General features: G+C 43.3%; 1 protein-coding gene across 1 annotated transcript in view; it reads left to right on the forward strand.

Annotated features, from left to right (window-relative positions):
* rims1b (regulating synaptic membrane exocytosis 1b) overlaps positions 1-19,840 on the forward strand; it is a 68,641-nt gene extending 48,801 nt beyond the window's left edge. Inside the window, exons 18-36 of the mRNA XM_078290784.1 lie at positions 557-710; positions 1,518-1,634; positions 2,218-2,280; positions 2,839-2,916; positions 4,175-4,294; positions 5,220-5,309; positions 6,559-6,624; positions 7,583-7,696; positions 8,322-8,428; positions 8,594-8,623; positions 9,285-9,388; positions 9,775-9,935; positions 10,366-10,521; positions 13,585-13,802; positions 17,238-17,382; positions 18,255-18,367; positions 18,669-18,770; positions 19,037-19,176; positions 19,622-19,840. Coding sequence (XP_078146910.1) covers positions 557-710; positions 1,518-1,634; positions 2,218-2,280; positions 2,839-2,916; positions 4,175-4,294; positions 5,220-5,309; positions 6,559-6,624; positions 7,583-7,696; positions 8,322-8,428; positions 8,594-8,623; positions 9,285-9,388; positions 9,775-9,935; positions 10,366-10,521; positions 13,585-13,802; positions 17,238-17,382; positions 18,255-18,367; positions 18,669-18,770; positions 19,037-19,176; positions 19,622-19,840 — 2,297 coding nt within the window. The remainder of the gene's footprint in view (positions 1-556; positions 711-1,517; positions 1,635-2,217; positions 2,281-2,838; positions 2,917-4,174; positions 4,295-5,219; positions 5,310-6,558; positions 6,625-7,582; positions 7,697-8,321; positions 8,429-8,593; positions 8,624-9,284; positions 9,389-9,774; positions 9,936-10,365; positions 10,522-13,584; positions 13,803-17,237; positions 17,383-18,254; positions 18,368-18,668; positions 18,771-19,036; positions 19,177-19,621) is intronic.
* Positions 19,841-20,815: the final 975 nt, after the last annotated feature.

Raw genomic sequence — 20,815 nt, forward strand, 5'->3', positions numbered from 1 at the left:
TTTATTATCTGGTACTACATGCAGCTTAAAACAAACGCTAAGAATTGCAAATACTGCTTACCCCAGGTCTGAGAGAGACATCGCAGAAACAGTCAGCTACTCAGGCTAGCTCACCTGACTAGCTAACCTATTAGCTAGCTGGCCATTTGCCTCTGTAAAACATCCTAATGCGATGTTCTACAGTCTGAGAGAGAATGCAGCAGGGATCCCAGGCATCTACACTGGCTTGAGTAGACTAGAGCTGTAATGGTAGTTGGTGGCACCACACCAACATGAGAGGGTTCACTGGGTGTGGGCCCTTGCTCACAACTGGTGAACCCCCAACAGAGGACATGCAACTAATGCCTGGATGTGTGTGTGTGTGTGTGTGTGTGTGTGTGTGCGTATTTCCATGCTTGTGTGTGTGCGTGTCCATACGGCCATGAATCTACAAACATGTCTGTATGTGTGAACGTGTGTGTGTGTGTGTGTGAATTTGGCTTGTGTATGTGTGCCTTTGTCCATGTGTATGTGTGTGCATGCTGGATGTGTGTGTGTGTGTGTGTGTGGAGTGCAGGTGCAGAGCGTAACTCCAGGGAGAGAGAGCGGAGCAGCACCCTGGCTGTGCCTGAGCAGCAGCGGCCGGTCCAGCACCGCTCCCGCTCGGTGTCTCCTCACCGAGAAGACTCCTGCAGGGCCCGGTCACGGCCCGCGCACGTGCCCATGCAGAGGTCAGCATCATCCATAACCTAACCTCTCAATGTTACCATGTACCGTGTGTGTGTGTGTGTGTATGTGTGTATGTCTAAAAGCTTTACCTTTCCTACAACAACGCATATACACCATTGAGATTGTATAGTGATGCCATTTGCTCCTGCTCTTTTTGTTGGGTTGTAATGGAAGATTTTCATATTTCTAGCAGGAGGCCTAATTTTCTCACTGCTAAAAGAGTGTGAAATATAGGGGAATTGAGAAGCTAATTAATGTTGTCAACCTCCAGAGAAATATCATTATGTGTCACAGTAATATGTGCGACAGAAATGTCAGTTATTTTGTACAGGTGCCTTGCCTATACTTGGCTATACAGTATAATGCTAGTGACATTATCATGCTGACATTGAATTCTCTGTTTCATTGATGGCTAATGTTGAATACCACATCAGTCCTAACCAGAGTCAAAATACGAATGCCATAACAACTCTTAGCCTGAATCAAATCAAATCATATTGTATTGAATCGTATCAGATCAAATCAAAAGTGAGCGCAATCATATTGAATCACTGACTTGCTCAGAGATATCTTTCCTGGATTTAATTGCTAACTGCGAATCAAGATTCGTATCTGTAGAAAAAAAAGAAAGACTCACATGCCTTGTGTGTCCCTTACTAGGGTTCTTTTTCTGTTTTCTCTTCACTCTGCTCCACATCTGCATGTATATATATATATATATCTATATATATATATATATATATAGAGGTATATTTATATGTGTTGTTACATGTTCATACATTCATGAGATTGATTTTTGATTTCATTAGGAGTCTGGATGAGATCCACCAGAACCGCCACCACTCCCACTCGCCCTCCCGGTACCATGACCCCCACTTGGAGCACCAGCGCTCCGGCGACTCGGACTACGAGTACTCTGAGGACAGGTAACCTGTTCCTGGGACCTCTGGGGATCTTCAGGGGGGTGGGGAGGGACTCTGTGGCTGGGAAGTTAAGGGTGTGTCATAGTAGTAATACTGAGAATAAAATATCTAGTGAAATAGAACAAGATGCAAGCACACTGGATTAATGCTCTCTCAGTGGTTCATTCAGCAATGTTTTGACCACAACTAGTTTTCATCAGGCATGAATAAAGTTCAAAAATGTAGTTATGGGACCTTGATTTCATCTTCAAAATGTAATATTTACTGACCCTAATGACTTTGTTGTTAAATTATTATATTTTAAAAAGCTTTAATCTTGTTTCTGTTAACCAGAGTGTGTGTATTGTGATACTATAGTACTAATTTCTACTAATACTACTAACAGTCTAAAACAACAGTCATTGCAACATACTAAATTTGTTATATCATTCTGTACTGTTGAATGCAGACTTTACTGAAATCTCAGAATCATGATTTCTTGGTTTCTCTCATTCATAACCCACTTGCTTGTCTGAGTTGCCATCCTCTTCTGTTGTGTTTTTCGGGTTGTTTTTGATTGGTTCACCCATCGTCATGGCAATGACAGTGAGGTCCTGGAGATGCACAGGTCTATCCGGGGCGGGAGTGCCGAGTGCCTGCACACAAACAGGTAAAAAAAAAGAAAGAAAAAAAAAGACAACTACAACAACCAGCAGTCAGCTTTATTTTATACTAGATGCCATTTTATCATCCTTTCCATCCTCACTATACTTTAACAACTCCATTTTAACACACTTAATGTTGATATTTCCAATGGATGCAAAGAGAGAGTGTGTTTATCGTAATGAATGTTTATTGTTATAGCTGTTCTAACTCAGTATATGGTGTATGTCTGCTTTTGTGCAACTGCATGAACAGAAAATTGAAAGTGTCACATCATATTTCAAACACTCAGCGTCGAGGAGTTGTAGCACACACCCATAAATTCATGTCAGACACAAAGGAAGGCATTCTCTACTGTCTATCACTAAATGCTGTCTCATAAAATACACACCACACTGATCATTCTGTGAGGGGATTAGGGAACCGCTCAGTGGCTGACCTCAAAGACGGCAAATCTCTTTTGATGAATTTTATTTAGCATTTGACGTGTTTACTCATAGTGGCTGTATATTTTTCCCCACTTTTTTCCTTTCTTTGCGTGCATGATCTACACTCACACCACCAGGGGCGTAGGTAGATACAGCAACACACTCCCCCCCAAAATGCCCCTGTTAGTAAACGGTATCCATAAAGACATTTACAGGTAAGCTTGCAGCACAAAAGGCATCCTTGCGTTTTCCTTTTCTGCTCCTATCCAGTTTCCCCAGACCCATTCGTGGAGTTGGTGGGCCATTACGTTGAAGCGCAGTTCTCTCAACGCAATAAATGCCCATATGTCTCGCTGAGCGCTGTGCTGCTTGTGCTTGCTATGGTCTGACTGTGTGCCAAGTTGCATTGTCTTTGCTGCCGCTTTGACTAACCAAATGACATGTGCCGTTTTTTTCCCCTCTATATCATGCGTTCCTTTAACACGCTAATCGCTAATGTTGATCCTGGCATCATAATTTGCACCAAATCACATCAGAGTATACTGATATGTTAGCATTCTCTTTCTCTCCTCTCATTAGAGACATTAGATTGTTTTTTTTTTCTGAGTACTATTAAACCAGCATTACAAAGACATCATCATCATCAGCCAGATTTACTGTAATGCCCCATTCCTCGTCTGCATAACCACTGGATAGATAGACCAATCCTTGTATTTCACTAGATTGTGCTCTGTTCTGCTCTAATCCATTTTATAGCACTCCTATAGATCTTTTTTTTTTTTTTTTTTTCAATAGATCTAGGATGGTTTCCCCGCCACGTGCCGTCTCAAAGGCTTTAGATCTTTAGATTGTGTTATATAATCACCATTACATGTAATCTCCCTATATACGTCCAGCTGTAGTGTGTGGGGTCAATCCACAGAGAGGGGGGGGAGAGGAGCTATCTCTATACCGTTACATAATGAATTTCTCTCTGAGGTTACAGACAGGATGCTGTAGATCTGATGCTTTCTTTTAGTAATTTACCCTATGTGGTTGTGGTCCAGCAATCACAAGCATCATGCAGTCAGGCAAATTTCAAATCTAAGGTGCAAAGGAAGAGTGAGTCCTGTCTTATATTTTCTCCATTTTCATGAGAATCCTCCCTCGTGATTGGACATTCACGTAAATTTTGAATGTCTTTAGTTGGGAAATTAAGATGGAGTGGATCGGCTTTTCTATCAAATCTGGATTTTCTTTGGGGTTTTACATACTAGATGCCCAGGGGAAAACCTATTTTATATTGCTGCAACATGTAAATGTTTCTTTTTTATCTCCCTTGATCATTTGCATGAAGTCTACACGGTTTCAGTTTCCCCACTTTTTTTTGTCTCTGCTTATTTCTGTTATTTGCATGTGTCATTTTTTGTTCTCCTTTGCCTTCCTGCACGCGGGTCCTTCCTGCCTGGCATGGGCGGGGGTCTGGGCCTGTAGCTCCACCCTTCCTGCATGCCTAAAGAGCAAGCCGCCCCGCAGGCAGGAAGGGGGCAGCACCATGCCTCGTAGCGTCCTTACACACCGTGTGCTCAGGTTCACTGATGAGGTCACGGTTAGGTAAGATGTACCAACATACCCACTTCACACCCGACGTCACCCCCCCACCACCTCCCAGTGGATCCACACCCACCATAAACAGCCGTCATCTCCTCCCCGTCCCACGCCACCAAAACCTTTCCTTCCTTTGCGGGTGATAATGCGTAGCAGAGGCTTAAACATGTACTGGCAAATGCACTGCATTAAACAAACACTAAACTCCTAAAGCCTTGTTGCCATTCGTGCAAAGGCATTTGGCCTGCAAACATTATGTGCAATGTCATGCGATGGGCGGTGAGCCAACCATCTGTTGGTTGTGACATTGAAAGTAACTGTTGTCACAAAACAACATGACATGACAAATGACAGACAAACAGCTGCCAGCATAACACACAGCGGAGAGTTAATGTGAATTTTGGCAGCTCAGAAAACAAAAAGAGGGCTACTCTTCTCCTCTCATGTTGGTACACACTCATTCACTCTCTCACTCACACACTTACAAGCAGTCCCCTCTTCCACTTAGACCTGGTTCCCATGGCAACTCACCAACCTTCCATTTGAGTGGACTCGCACTGTATGGCCGCGAGGACTGACTGGCTATGATAAATGGAGATATAGCATCACAGCCCTTACATGTTACTGCGCTGTCTGATGGCCTTCTTTATTCTCTCTCTTTGTCTCTCCCTCCCTCTCCCTCTCCTCTCTACCTCTCTTTAATATTACCTCTTATTATCCTCCTTTTTCTGCCTTTACCTGAATTTTCTTGTTTCCTCTTTTTTGTTCCTCTTTTGTTCTCATTCTCTCACCTTATACACAACCTCTCCTTTCTTATACCTTATCTTTCATCCTCTGTCTGTATATCTGTCTATCTCTGTCTCTCTTTCTCTCTCTCTCTCTCTCTCTCTCTCTCTCTCCCTCTCTCTGCTGCCATGTTGTGGTGGTGCAGCGACCTGCAGCCATCGTTGGACAGAGTGAGGAGTGCCAGTACCACCTGTCTGAGACCAGACACCAACTTCCACTCCCCTGACAGAGACAGGTATATCTAATACACACGTGTGCACACAAACACACATCCACACACACATTATTAATACAATACTTTCATCCACTGAATTCAATTAGAAAGTACACAGGACTCAAATATTAGAGGTTCAACATAGTTTAAGGATCTATAAGGAGACAAAAAGCTACCATACACATATGCACATAAATACATGCACATAACTTAAAATTGTTTTCACTCACAGCTTTCAACTCTATATTTCAACTCAATAGCTTTCAACTATTTTCTGGCTATACAGTACGGCTGCTTGATTGAACCATCCTACATTTTGGATTTAGGATGCCACATTGTCACTCCAGTTCATGTCATGCGTCCCATCCATACATAAATTACTTTGCCATTGGATATTTTGCAGAGCAAAACATCTACCTGCTATTTAGAATGTGGGATCATTGACATCTCTCTCATTTCACTGAGCAAAAATGAGCCAGCAGTGTTCAATGCTATATATTTCACACCAGCCCAAACATATTCACACCTCTGCTGACAGTGAAACCTGGTACTTTGTACTTTTAAGGCAGACTAGCACTTCTCCAATGTTTTACCAAGCCAAAATTTTCAATTTCACACCCTTGACTGTCCCGTTACTCACCAACTACCTTTCCCTGGTGTTCCTAAACCGGGAACGCTGCTGTTCCCCGGCCCTGCGCCCCTCTAGGTGCACCAACTCTTTGCCCCGCAGGACACCCCCCAGCCCCAGGATCTTAGTCGAACATGTCTCTCCTGAGGAAGACAGGTACCAGGCCCGCCCCCTCCTGCTGTTGCCACCTTTTGGAACTTGCGCTACAGCTCTGCTTCCCTGCTACGACCTTCCTGACCAAACCCCCCCTCCATGTTAAAGCCCTATGCTGTAGACTAGAGCTTATCCAGTAGCTGATGGCTGGTAGATTTCTTTTCCTTTTCCTGTATCTACTTGTGGTCTAAGGCTGTGTAATACCTCTTTTCTGTTGCGCTTGGTCTTTCTGCCACTCTCCCTCCATTGTGAAGAATCTTCTCACTTTCCTGGCTCGGTGTATTATGCAGTGTATATGCAGTGTGCAATACTTAGTTATTTGCTTTTACAAACGATCAGGATCAAAGTTTCAGTCATAAGCATTTTATATCCAACATGTCAGTCAATATTCAGTTTTCAGTTGTGCCATTCTGGTTTGCCATCCTCCATTTTGTGTTTTTTGTTTTTTTTCTTCCTGTCTCTCTGTGTGGTTCCTGTTTGCCATGACAGGCAGTCTAGCAATGCAGCCAGGCCGAACTGTCAAAGAGGCAGCAAGAAAGGCCTGGAGGGGGACAGGTAAGATCAATCATTCATTCACTCACTCACTCACTCACTCACTCACTCACTCACCTCATCTCACGCACCTCCATTCACTCTCCTCTTCTCTTCTCACCGGAGGGTTGATATCCATCTATCCGTCACTGGTTGTCAAATCTGGAATATTGATTTTCAGTCGCAGTTTGCACAGTATCTAGCCTTGAATGTTGGCTGAACAACACAAATAACCCGATGAAGAAACGCATTTTTAAACACAATCCACTCCACAGTCTGATAATTGTTTCTGTTGTGTGATGAGGTTGACTTGGGTTCATTTGGTTTACACACTCTTATTTTGTCCATAAGACCTTTTTGTTTCTCCTTGTCTGTTATGATTTCTTTTAGTTTGATTCCATGCATACATGATACAAGCGGTCTAGCACTTCTAGGTGGTCGGGTGGGGGGGGGGGGGTGTGGGGGGGTGTGGGGGGGTGTGGGGGGGGGGGGGTGCATAATTGCAGTGAGTGAAACTACATTGACTTTAAAAACTCCACCTGTTAACACCAAAATTATGTGGTGGAATCACTGGACAAAATATTAAATTCATGTTTGACTTAGCCACTACAGTTAGAAAATCACCAAGCTACTTCCTGGTATGTGGATGAACAGCGCACCAGCCTCCAGTTGGTTGATGCTTGTGTGACTTCTACCGTACTGCCTGATGTACAAGCTCACACTGTATTTCCCTCATGCAGGACTTCTGGGGCTCTACATAACATAAACAGCACATACTGTAATTCCCCTACACAGTGCACATAGCAAAAAGCGTTACACACAAACTCACAAACAAACACAGGTGCTCCTCCTGGGCACCGAATAACTCATGCATCCTTTCTTATATGATTTCCATTTGTATTAATTTTGCTGTTTTCACAAGGTTCCATTTTTGTTTTCTTTTCTTTTTATTTGTTTCCTGGTGTCTGCCTGTTGATGGCAGTCGTATGCAGCCCACCTCTATCCTGAGGGGCAGTAGGGGGAGAGGGGGCCCGCTGAGGCCCTTTGGCCAGACGGGCCTGGCCGGGTCCTGCCCTAACTCGCCACGGCCGGACAGGTGCATGCTACTGCCAACACTATGCCTCCTCCTTTACCTCGCTTTGTGCTTGTTTCCTTTCTATTACACTGAGTGCCGTAATATGCACATTAACATTCTGATACTATTTGGGAAGTATTCCGTTCAACAGCTGCCACATGTAAACATCATATCCCAAAATGAGTTCATATCCCGATTATTAGAAGTCAGATATCCAAACATTAGCAGGGGATACTATGCTGGTTCTACTGTTGACATCTTATACTGTGTACTATTGATTTATGCTGTCTGTCTAAGTTCTGTTTCCATGCTAATATTTGGTATTATGCATAAAAAAATTTGGAATCAGATATGAAGCTCTAGATATGAAGATGTACTGTATATAAACCACTTAAGAGAGTAATTGGGATATGTACAAATACTGGAATACTTCATGTGCATATGTAAACACACTCAGTGCCACCTCCTTTACTCCTTTTGATCCGTACCTCTCCCAAATGTATGACCTGTAATGCTGGCCATCACTTTCCTACTTCTATGGTTCAGTTTTGGGCTTCATTTCAATTGTGATGAATAGATTCATAGTAATATATTGTTGTTTCTGCTTTCCCATCTCTTTGTATCTCTTTGTGTTTCTATCTGTCAGAGCACACCCCCATGGCAGCCCCTCCCCTCCAATGGGGACTCCCTCATCAGGTCGCAGGGGCAGGCAGCTGCCGCAACTTCCTGCAAAAAGCAGCAGCATAGAGCAAGGTATGAGTATACAGTACGTGTGTATGTGTGTGTGTCCTGACAGTATAGCTAAACAGATGATATGTCTCATTTCTGTCTCATTTCACCGCTCTTCTTTACTGTTCTCTCTTTCTTTCCCTCACATTGTATCCCCCATTCTGTTACTAAATCTCCATGCACACGAAGAACATGTAGATAATAAAGCTGGTGAAAAAGGTAATTCTATAACCACATAAGTATCATTTTACAGTACTTTACCTGTGCATTTGCCACAAATCATGTGCCTAACAGCTATTACGACCACTGTATCCCCTATATCTGGGTCAAACAGCATTTGGAAATACTTGTTCGTGCTTGTTTTAGCTTAGGTGCCAGATGGGTGCGGTTTGCCACATATTACTATACGAGTGCAATAATAGTAGACAATCACAGGAAATTAATTGAAAGTTAGTTTGGTATACGTTTCTATTGAGTAACAGCTTACCTGCCACTGTCTGACTTGTCCCGATGTGGTAAACCCCACCCACAGGCAAATGCTATTTGTCTGATTCTCAGTACTTCAGAATGCTATTTGTCTGATTCTCAGTACTTCAGAAATGCTATTTGTCTGATTCTCAGTACTTCAGAAATGCTATTTGTCTGATTCTCAGTACTTCTGAACCTCTAAGCACCCATTAGATAGACAGTTGATGTACTGTCAGTGCACAGCATGCTCCACCTAGTGTTAGGAACCAGCGCCTGCATCCTCTGGACACTCCCTGTAGCCTCTCTTTGGGACTCAGTGATGTTTCTTATTTCTCGTTCCGATGTCTGATTTTCTTTAACTCTCTTTCTCTCTCTCTCTCTCTCTCTCCCTCTCTCTCTCTCTCTCTCTCAGCTCTTGCAGTAGAGGAGCGAGCCCGACAGTTGCAGATGAAAGTACATTCCTACCGGCCTTCAGCCTCCCACGACCCTGAGACGGACCTCAAGACCAAACGGGAGGTCAGCATCCATTCCTCCATTCATCTATGTTATTTTTATCATATTGCCTAATTAACCGAACCAAACCAAACTAATCTGAGTCATACTGGGCGGGCCTTGCAACCCATTTATGCCAATCCTGGAACTGTGCAGTGTAGACAACAGAGCAGACATGTAAAAAATAGCCATTCTGCATTGAGCTTTGCACCTCTATTCTTCTAACACAGTCCTTCCTCATATTCCCCTTGATTGACAATATAGATTTTGCATTCACTACACCCCACATTTGTGTTATCTCAATTTTAGTAGCTGTCTGTTTTCTCTCTCTCTAACGAATGACTGGATTTGAGCAAAATCATCATCGTCTCTCTCTCTCCGTCTCCCCAACTGCCCGTTTCTCTCCACAGATGTATGCAGAACAGAGGCGTAGCAGCGACAACATGTCGGCCAGATCGTCAGACAGTGATATGAGTGACGGGTCGGCCCTCTCCCGCGCCAGCAGTGCCTCCCGCCTCAGTAGCACCAGCTACATGTCTATCCAATCAGAACGACCCAGGGGACGACTCAGGTCAGTCCTCATTGGCTAATCATGTGTCAAAAGGTTAGGGCGCTCTCATTGGGCAGTGGGTTTCAATCAATCCAGACACTGATAGATATATTTTCTTTTTACTACAATCAGCCATTTACATACAGACAGTTAACCCATTTTTTAAATAAGTGTAATATTTGGGTTGTAGAAATCTTACAAACACAAAATCTGAAAGGAAACTAAAGAACAAGGGTGGTGGAGATTATCGGTTCTTGTCTCATGCATGCTAATCAGACTGTGTCTTTTCTTTGTTTCTGCATGCCATCCGCTGCATGTTTCTGTCCTTCTGCATGCTCTGTCTCCTCTATGCACACAAACACACACACACACACACACACACACATACACACATTACATACGTACACATGAACACACACATAATGGGGAAATGAAAACAAACTCAACTCAGATCCAAGTCGTTAGAGGAGGAGAAGAAGGACAGGAGGATCTCGTGGGGGGTGAACGGTACGGAGGAGGAGAGGAGGAGGGCGGCAGGGAAGAGGCGTTTCTCTGAGGAGTTGAAGCGCAGGAGACACACTGTGACCGGAGACACAAGGGAGGCCAGGTAAAGATCAATAGATCCCAAATGGTAAATCCACTATCGCCATGATAGAATCCCCAAATCCCCAGCGACACACAAGGAAACTTTTTAATGATAGTAATTACAAAGCGATTCCTTATTGATCTCTGAAGGAAAATACTTTTATTTTCGCTCTGGAGCTGGTAGGGATTCAGTGTCTTGCTCAAGGACTCTTCAGCAGGGCGGATGCTTACCAACATGGGTGTTGAACCTGGATCCTCTAGTTGGAGGGTGGTGCCCCTATGCATTTTGAGGGGCAGCAACTCTGTCAGGCACCAGCAACCAAGGAGTTCCCTTAGCACTGTTAGTTTATTCACATGGGAATATCTGGGTACAAGGAATCAATTGATTATATTTTTGACCCTGTGTCTCATTTTGTTACTAGAAGTAGCAATTACCAATCTATGTTTCCCAAAACATTGGAGTGCATCATCATCCTCACCGCCTCACCACCAACCAAAATACTCATACTGTATTCCTGCTATGGGTCTACAATAAGGTTGTTACTGTAAATTCAAACCAAAACTAAGATGGAAACTAGGTGTTAGAAAACACTGTCAAAACAAAACTACTAAAACTAGTACTGAAACTAAAATAACTAACTAAACTAAAACTAAAACTAAAACAGTTAAAAAAAATAAAAACTGAACTAAAACTATCAAACCCACATTGAAAAGTAACTAAAACTACACTGAAATTGAAATACGAAGTGAAAATATGAATATGAAGTTGAAAACTAGATAAAAAATACAAACTAATGAAAAATCCACAACTATAATAGCCGTGCTCTACAGTGCATCTGTAGCACTCACATGTGTACATACATGCAGACTTAACGCTTTCTCTTCACACAGACACACACACACACTTATAACACATCCTCTTGCCCTCGCCCACCTCCCCCTCCCCTCGGCTGACCAGTTGCAGAGTGCTGACATGGACAAACGACCCTATCGGAGCGCTCCTCAGTGGGCCAGGTGGTGATGTAGTGCAGCTTATTAGCTGGCTAATGTATTGAGGTCTGGGAGGAGGAGAGAAAGGGCCCCGTTCTTTATGGCCTTACCACAGATCAATCCAAATAGAGCGTTATAAAAGCACAGCCCCTCGGCCTTCGACATACTTTCTAGAGTCTGACCTGAGAGAGAGGGGGGGGGAGAGAGAGAGAGAGAGAGAGAGAGAGGTAGAGAAAGAGCAGTAGAGAGAGGGTAAAAGAGAAAGACATAGAGAAACAGAGTGCAAGAGAAAGTGTGTGTGCATGTGCGTTTGTGTGTTTGTGTGTGAAAGAAAGAAAGAGAAAGAGAGAGGAGAATGAGGTGGAAAGTGTTCCTCTGGCTGACTTCAGGTCAGTTATTAGGCGGTGGGGAGTATGTTTCTGTGATCAGACTCACAATGAAAACACAGAGGCAGAATTCAAAGACCAGACAATGGAGTCAGTGACCATTTATAAAAATGACATGTTCATTCAGTCAGTTTTAGAAGGCTCATAATGTGGCTTATCTATTATTCATGGGCTCTGACCGGCTAGGGGTCAGTTTTTAGGGAGATTGGAATATGAATTAGTAATCCATTGATGTGGAAGGACTGGCTTCAGGTCAGTTTTTTAGCCAGAGTGGGATATTTATATCTGTATTCTGTGGATGCTGTCCAGTCTGCTTCAGGTCAGTTTGCTGATACTTTATGGAAGTGACTGGATACATACAGAGGAGCAGACACCCTGGGGCGACACTGACACACCAAACCCTTCTTACCTCTTCATTGACCTTTTTCCCTTTGTCTTACATGTTTTCTTTGTTGTTTAATGCACATCTCCTCATTATCAATTTCAATTAATGCACTTGTATAAATCACTTGCTTCTTTGTTTGTGTGTATTCAGTATCTGTATGTATCTTGTGTGTATTCAGTATGCTGTTAATATGAAAACCTTGTGTCTCAAAAAAGTTAACCTTTCAAAAAAAAATAATAAATTTCCCATTGATATCCATGCATTTTTCCAATAAATGAAACAAAATGGGTTTTGAGTTGGTTTAAATTCAAATTTTAAATTCAGCTTAAAAAATGAACACAAGGTTTTCACCCCAAAACAGCTATATACTATATGAATATAATATCACACACTATACATAAATGCAAATCATTTAGCATTTTGTTTCAAGTGTTGTCATATTTTCATTTTTGTGTGGTTCTCAGTGCATGTCTAAGATCCCTCCTTGCATGCCTCCTGTGCCGTGACTGCCTGGACCCCCTCCATCGTCCCGAGCTGGATTCTCCCCTGCCATCCTACCCCTCCGCCGCCCGCCCTTCCCTCACTCCCCTGCAGGGGTCGGAGGAGCGGCCCCAGACCACCCTCCCCCTCCCCGACCGGTCCCCGGTTCCCCCGGGCCACCGGTCTGTGGATGTCCTGGGCCTGGAGGGGACGGAGGTTATGAGGGACAGGGGCAGCATAGCCAGGCTGTCCTGCAGCACCCTGACCCCCTCTGAGGGGATGGACATGCGGCAGCTCCTCCGAACCCCTAGGAGGCACCAGAGAGCGCTGAGCAGCATCTGCCCCTGTATAGCAGCTTGTTTTAGGAGAAGAAACTTTAATACATGAGAATGAGAGACATTGTAATACTAATGGCAGCCATGGACTGCTACTACTAATCATTGATACTGTAGTTATTGAGTTTGTAGTTATTAGGTATAATAATCCAGTATTTGTCATCATCATCATCATCATCATTTTTGTGACTGATTCTCACCTGTGGTAGCATTTCCCTGTTTGGAATCATCAGTGTTTATTCATCTGTTATTGGAGTTGCATGCTGTATCATTAAACGATAAGTCATTCCTCAACCGCAGCCAATGTGAAATGTTACGATCGTCATCATTACCCCAGTCTGCCCACCGCTTGTCAACAACACTGCTTTGTTTTGTACTGCTAAAGTGAAGGTACAGTATAATGGAAGTTACAGAGAGCTCAACAGTGACATTCCCGCACCATCATGCCAGGTTAAAGCTCCCTCACCGCCCACCCACTTCTCTCGCCCTCCTCCTCTTTCCGTCTCCAGTCGGCAGATGCGAGCGTCGGCGGGCCGCAGCATGTTGAAGAGCTCCAGTGTGAGCGGCGAGATCTACACCCAGGAGCGCACAGACGGCAGCCAATCAGACACGGCGCTGGGCACAGTGGGTGGCGGAAGCAAGAAGCGGCGCTCCAGCCTCAGCGCGCGGGTGGTGGCCATCGTTGGCAACCGCCGCAGTCGCAGCACCTCACAGATCAGCGGCCCTGGTGAGTCACCGTGGCAACTCTCAGATGTTGTTATAGATTGGTGACTGGTGTAACCCACTGGTGATGGGTGATATGAATGTAGCGCCTAATAGTCTACTGCAGTAATACTGCAAAACCACCAATTCAATCTGAGGAAGAATGTTAAACAGGAAAGTAATTTCACGTAGCCACAGATCTGGCTTACGCCAAGAGGTCTGGAAAAGGTCTAACAAAAGTTCCAAAATGGCAGCGGTGCTGTGGGTTATTGTCATAATTCAAACAAATCGAATCTCATTTGGGTGGAGCTCTTCACTGGTTCTCACTTGTATAATGTTAGAGAAACAACCAAGAAGGTTGGTATAGTAAGATAGCTGCCAATATATAGCTAGATAGAAACAAACTCACCACTGTACCATGATGTAGACTTCATCAACAGCCACACACAAGGAGTTACTGTTGGGAGAATTGGGTTTCAAGGAGGCTCCACCCTTTTTCCGAACCAATAAAGGTGTCTGGAGTTATAAAGATAATAGAATATTCTCCTCTGGCTATTTTAGTGTCTTCCTCCACCCTTGTTCAGTAGAGTTTTCAAGCTGAGAAACTGTAAAGACATCTCATTGAAGTCTCGGATCAGTTTTCATCCATTTTTATGTAGGTCGGTGTAATTTAGCAGGCTAGGTAGCATTGTAGCAATTGAGAACTTATTCTACCCGGTCAGAAAAACTAGCCAGAAGCTCTGTGGCTCAGAAGTCAGAGCCAATCAAATTGCAACCTAATGCTCCATAAGGTCCTGTTATCCCACTTTCTCTAACATGATTTTCCAGACCTCTTGGCATGAGCCAGAAGTGTGGCTAGGTAATATTAACAGAAAACACACACTGCGCTCTTGCATAGAGTATGAACTTTGGTCTATCAGATCATGATCAGAAATTTGCACGAAAAGTCAGAGAAATATGCTTCCCCACCACAAAAGGATTATGTGACATGACTAGAAACAGGCAGGAGTTTGACATTGGTGGATAGGCTTATATGTTTGCTTTCAAGTCCGCTGACCAGGGTTCAATTCTCAACTCATACCACAAAGTTTTCTACTGCAAGTTTTTAATTTCCAGGGAAAGTTTCTTATTTAACCATAACCAAAACCCTAACCTAACAAATTTGTTTTACTTGCCTAAACTTTAAGTTTTTTAAGTTTTTTTTTAAGCCTTTAACTAAGCTTTTCACACGATGAACAGGTGAAAATATTGTGTCCAATTAGTGTTATTGTCACATAATCCACTTTGTGGTATTGCCAATTAATCCTTTAGAGGCGGAAGACTGGAAGGTTCACATAATTCATGTCCACATCATATAATCTATGTTTCAGAGTTTGTGCTCATTTCACGAAATCTTATGAGACTGTGTTGCACATGCAGAAGATTGTGGGGTATGCCAAGGATTTGACATGAGGAGGGGGGGTGTACCACAAATTGCAGATATGCACATCCTTTTGCTCCATAAAAAAAAACAAACAGAAAAAAAGCTCCGCTGCCCCAGTGCTAGTCATAAAAACAAACAACCGAATCATAAGTTTCAGAGAGTTTCAAAGCATGTTTCCTCAGCAGCTGAGAGCCCCTTGCAACCCCGCTTCCAGTCATATAACAGAGTCTTGCTCCCATTTAGGATAGTCTTACCGTAGGGGGGGAGTGAGAGTCATGATGAAAGCCCAACACTGTACTCCCCCTCTTTGTAGCAGACATAAAAAGCTATTAGAGAACAGTGGGCCTGGGGGGGGGTCTCTCGCCCTCTCTCCCTGATGGAGGAAAGAGAGAGAGACATGAGAGGAAGGAGGGATAGCACTGAGATCAGCCCAAATAGTGGAAAACCTTGCTGTTCATGATGGATGAAAGCGAAAGGAGGTAAGGGAGACCTGCGTTTGAGTTTTTAAGATTTGTTGTCAGTATGATTACAAAATAAATATTTATGCGGTATGTTAGGTAAATCGCTACAGGCTGTTTTGAGTCTTTTTACTAGTCTGTTTACTTTTTACTACTTTTACAGTCTTTCTGCTTAATATGCTACTACATCTGTATTTTAAATGAACCGAATGGCATGGTGTTTTGGGTCGAGATGTAAGGACTCACAGCGTACCTCTGGCTCACCTCACCTGCTGGACGGAAAGATAGAGAGGAGTCACATTTTCAGAGCAACATTTTGTCCTTTCCTCCATCCACCTCCTTTTCTTTCCACACTTTCAAAACTCATGGAACACAGTGATGACTCTGAAATCCCACTGTCAGGATACATCCACCCCATTCTCTTTCTCTTTCTCTTTTCCCTTTGCGTCATATGTGCCGAGGGATATTACGATGAGTCAGAAGGTGGACATACCCTGGTTCAGGATGTCACAGTGTTCGGACTGTTTTTCTTACCCAGCAATTTCCTGTTTACTACTGATTACTGGAGGGAGAGAGTCGGGAGGGCATGGGCGCGACTTTGGCCGTGCTTCAGACAGAGACTTCACAGAGTCCTTCACTGGATCTGTAGGCTATCTTGTGGTTTTCTACTTCCTCTGTCCACTAGGGAATGGTTTAAAATGAAAAAAGGCACTAGTCCATTGATGCATGAGTTCTGAAAATCGGTCCATTCATCTCATTCATATCGTTTGTTTCCCAACCACAAAAAGGGGTAAAAGAAGTCGTACTTGCACTCTGTAATGTTCTATTTCCTGCACAATGCTAGAGTAAACGTTTCGTGGGGCAGCAGTTGCCCTAAAGGTCAGAGAAGTGGACTTGAACCAGAAGGTTGTTTTTTTGCAAATCCCCGAACAGACCTGGAAAATATGAGTAGGGAAAGTGAGTGCCCTTGAGCAAGGTAATTAACCTCCAACTGGTTGTGGGAATGCTCAGGGGGCCAAGAGTCGATGAGAATGGCTGTTGTGGTGACTGTTGTAAAAATGTGAAAATGTGACTGTGTAACAGCGTCTGCATGCAGTGGTGGAAAAAGTACTCAAAGCCTTTACTTAAGTAAAAGTAGAAATACCACAGTGGAAAAATACTTAAAAGTTCTCCATTCAAGAGTTTCCTTAAATAAAAGTATAGAAGTATTAGCAGTAAAATGCACTGACGTATCAAAAGTATGGTCCCTTTCATAGTGTTAAATTATTGATGCATTAACCTGTAAGAAGTATTTTAATGTTGTCGGTCTAACTGCTCCATATACTGTTGGGAAGTTTGCACTCTAACAATGCAACATATATTTTATGAGCTTATCGTATGTTTTGCATGTAAAACCTTATTCTGCAAAGTAACTAGTAACTCCAGCCATCAGATAAATGTAGTGGAGTAAAAAGTACAATATTTCCCTCTGAAATGTAGTGGAGTAAAAGTATAAAGTCTCACAAAATGGAACTACCCAAGTGAAGTGCCAGTACAGTACTTGAGTAAATGTGCTTTTTCATTTCTTTCCTCCGTCCAGAGGGGAAGAGTAAGAAGGAGAAGGGCACACCCATCCAGCGGAGCACGGAGACGGGCATGGCAGTGGAGCTGACCAGGAACATGAGCCGCCAGCCCAGCAGAGAGTCCAACAACGGCAGCATGAACAGCTACAACTCTGAGGGGAAGTCAGTAAACCACAGTCTTCCTGTTTTCATCTCTCTTGTCTACATACAGTATCTCCCTTGCTTTATTATTATTTCTATAGTGGCGTGTCGGTCTTAAAGGAGAATACCGGTGTCATTTAGAGTTAATGCCCATTTGCTTCTGTCTAAGTCTAGTTTACATTTCCCCCAATTATTTTGCAATGCAATGTGTAGGTTAATTAGATTTTTTTTAACGTTTACTTGTTTTTCGTTGTTTACAAAACGCAAACTTTACAGCGTTGGAAAACCTAGTTGGAAATTACCTGCTGTCCTGCCTAACAAAGACGCCCCAAATAAGAAGACAGGGATGTGACAATAAAGTTTGCAAGGCGTTCATATATTTTGAGGGATTATTTCTTGGTGGAGATTTCCATTTCTTCCTGCGTATGTCAGATGATTGACAGTAAACAGAGCGTAATGTAATGCCCGCACCGTTATGAAAACACTCAACCCGGGCAACTCGGGGAAATAATGATAAAACAGAAAGTCTGACAAAACCAAATTAAGGCTTCATGTTTACGGTGATGGATTATCTCGCTCGGGCAATTTTCAAGTCTGTGGAAGTTGTTTTTCATACTACACAAGAATGAATGGCAGCAAACGGCTTCTTCTGAAGGGAGGAAATCGAGCCGTGATATTTCCAACTATGCTGACTGTGGACATCACCAGGAATAATGTAAAGGAGAGGGGCAACTTAGACGATTGGCACAAATTTTTAAAAAACACCTTTAACCCCCACTCCCCCCTTTCTTTATGTTGACTTCTCTCTGACCGCCCTGACGTTTTCATTATGCTACTGGTCATTTTTGTCATTTTTGTCAATTTTTTTGAATATGGTTTGCGTTGTGTTTCAGTTTGATCTTCTCTGGAGTGAATCTGGGAGCCAACAGTCAGTTCAGTGACTTCCTGGATGGCTTGGGTCCGGCGCAGTTAGTGGGCAGGCAAACATTGGCTACACCCGCCATAGGTAAGTTATTAGTAGATTTTTTTAATAATTATTATTATCAGTTTACTAGCTCTCTTCTCATCTCTTCTCGTCTCTTCTCGTCTCTTCTCTTCTCTTCTCTTCTCTTCTCTTCTCTTCTCTTCTCTTCTCTTCTCTTCTCTTCTACATTCTTCCTAACTGTAACTAACCCCATCACACTTTCCTTCCTACCCTCTAAGAGCTCAATTCCAGCCTTACTGCTTTCATGGTAACATTGGTCTCTTCCTGCTTGCTGTTAAAGCCAATTAAAAGCCAATCGTCTCGTTGCTCTGCTGTTTCCCAGGTGACATCCAGATCGGTATGATGGACAAGAAGGGTCAGCTGGAGGTGGAAGTCATCCGAGCCCGCGGGCTCGTACAAAAGCCAGGATCCAAATCCCTCCCTGGTAAAGACTAGATCTAGCTTGAGATACTAGAGAGCAACTATTCACACTAGGCTCATTTCAGCCATTCAGTCATATACACTGTACACATTAATATATAATATACAATCATAGCCAGTGAAATCCAGCAGATAGGCATAATCGAAGCTCGGTCTGTGCGGTGGCTTCCCATAAAGATATAACCAGCTGTGAGATCTGATCTAGATTATATTGGTGAGCATCTTTGTTCCCCACTAATGGCTTTTTTATTGTTTTGTCTCTGCCTTCAGCTCCATATGTCAAGGTCTATCTGTTGAATAATGGAGCGTACGTAGCCAAAAAGAAAACCAAGATTGCACGGAAAACACTCGACCCACTGTACCAGCAAGCACTGCTATTTGAGGAAAGCCCACAGGGTAAAGTCTTACAGGTGAGCGGAAGATGTATTTCTTGCCATCAAAAAAAGGTATATCCACACTCTCAAAAATGTATCTTGATTGATTTGATTGATCCACCGGTGGTGGATGAGTTGAGTCCCCCCCCCCCCCAGTGTTTCACCTGTAGGCTTCGTCAGGTCATTTTTTATTTGAAAGATGTAAAATAAATCTATCAAGATATCTTTTTGAGAGTGCAGATTTCCCTTTTTTGGTTCTTGAATTAAGCCTATTTGAAATCAACACAGCAGAGAAGCCTTATTTTGTGTCAATTTTCTTACCCATATGGACTTTCTTAGTCATTTGCCACCAAAAGTAACATGTTTATTCCTAATTCATACCAATATAATAAGTTTAGGAAGGAGAAAGTGAACTACTATTTAATTTGATTGGTATTGATTTTGTCGGGATGCATGTCTTCGCCTTGTGCTCTGCCTTCAGGTGATTGTATGGGGAGACTACGGCCGCATGGACCATAAAAGCTTCATGGGAGTTGCACAAATCCTATTGGAGGAACTGGACTTATCAAGCACAGTAATTGGTTGGTACAAGTTGTTCCCACCGTCCTCCTTGGTGGATCCGACACTAGCCTCCCTAACACGACGGGCTTCCCAGTCGTCACTTGACAGCTCCTCCGGACCCCCTGGGGTCCGATCCTAGTGGACCAATAGAACTACACCGCTTAGCGAATAACAAACTCATGAACGTACTGTAGAGAAAAACAAAAATGGCGGAAATGTAGAACAACAACAATCAGAAACAGAGTCACAATGAGAAAGCTTTGTTGAGATCTGACAATCACTCCTGTCTCGTTTAATTTTGTCTGTTCTAGAGAGCGCTACGTTTCGATGTTTCATTTCCATTCAAAGACAAATCTCATAGTTTTTCTCTGTTTATATTGAAGAACTAGGGCTGTCGATAGACAACATGCAGTAGGTAACACTGCTCTCGAGACGAGAGGCGGGAAGACGAGCGGCACGTGTTAGAGAGTGAGTATCAAATGAAGCAGGGTGGTTTTTAACTGAATCAACAATAACAAAGAAATGTATGTAAGCGTCGGAATGTATGGACTCGAGACAGAGGTAATCACCCTCCACACCTGCAGGTGGCGCAGTCGCGTCCTCTCTGCGGTGGCCTCCTCCAGAGCCCCAGTAGGCTGCCAGCACTCCTGCCCCCAGGCGGGGTGCTTCCCTGTGGGCAGTCAGTCTGGAAGCACAGGGCCTTCTTCTGGTGCCTAGACCTTGGAGCCGCATCGCTGGTCCTTCTCTCTGTCGAAAGATCCCGTTTTCAATATGTTTACCATGGCTGGTCTGAAGCCACACTGTTTTAGTGTGTTTGCTTTTGTTGTTCATTTCTTCCCCTTTGTTACTACTGGCACAAAATGTTTTTACAATGCGTAAAATGCTCATGATATGTTGTCAGTCTGGTGTGTGCATGGAGAGAAAAAAAAAACAAGTGAAAAAAACTAAAGGAAATTGAAAAAATAATAAATGTCTGCAGATGTTATGCAGGGGGATTGTTTGATGGTGACACAGCTTAGATTTTTACACTTGACGATGAGATTAGCGTGCAGCGTCGTTTTCCTCGTTCCACCGCTGGCAAATGTCCGGGCCAGTCGTCTTTGTATAGATGTAT

This window comes from Centroberyx gerrardi, chromosome 3 (genome assembly GCF_048128805.1).
Source record: "Centroberyx gerrardi isolate f3 chromosome 3, fCenGer3.hap1.cur.20231027, whole genome shotgun sequence".
Classification (NCBI taxonomy): Eukaryota; Metazoa; Chordata; class Actinopteri; order Beryciformes; family Berycidae; genus Centroberyx; species Centroberyx gerrardi.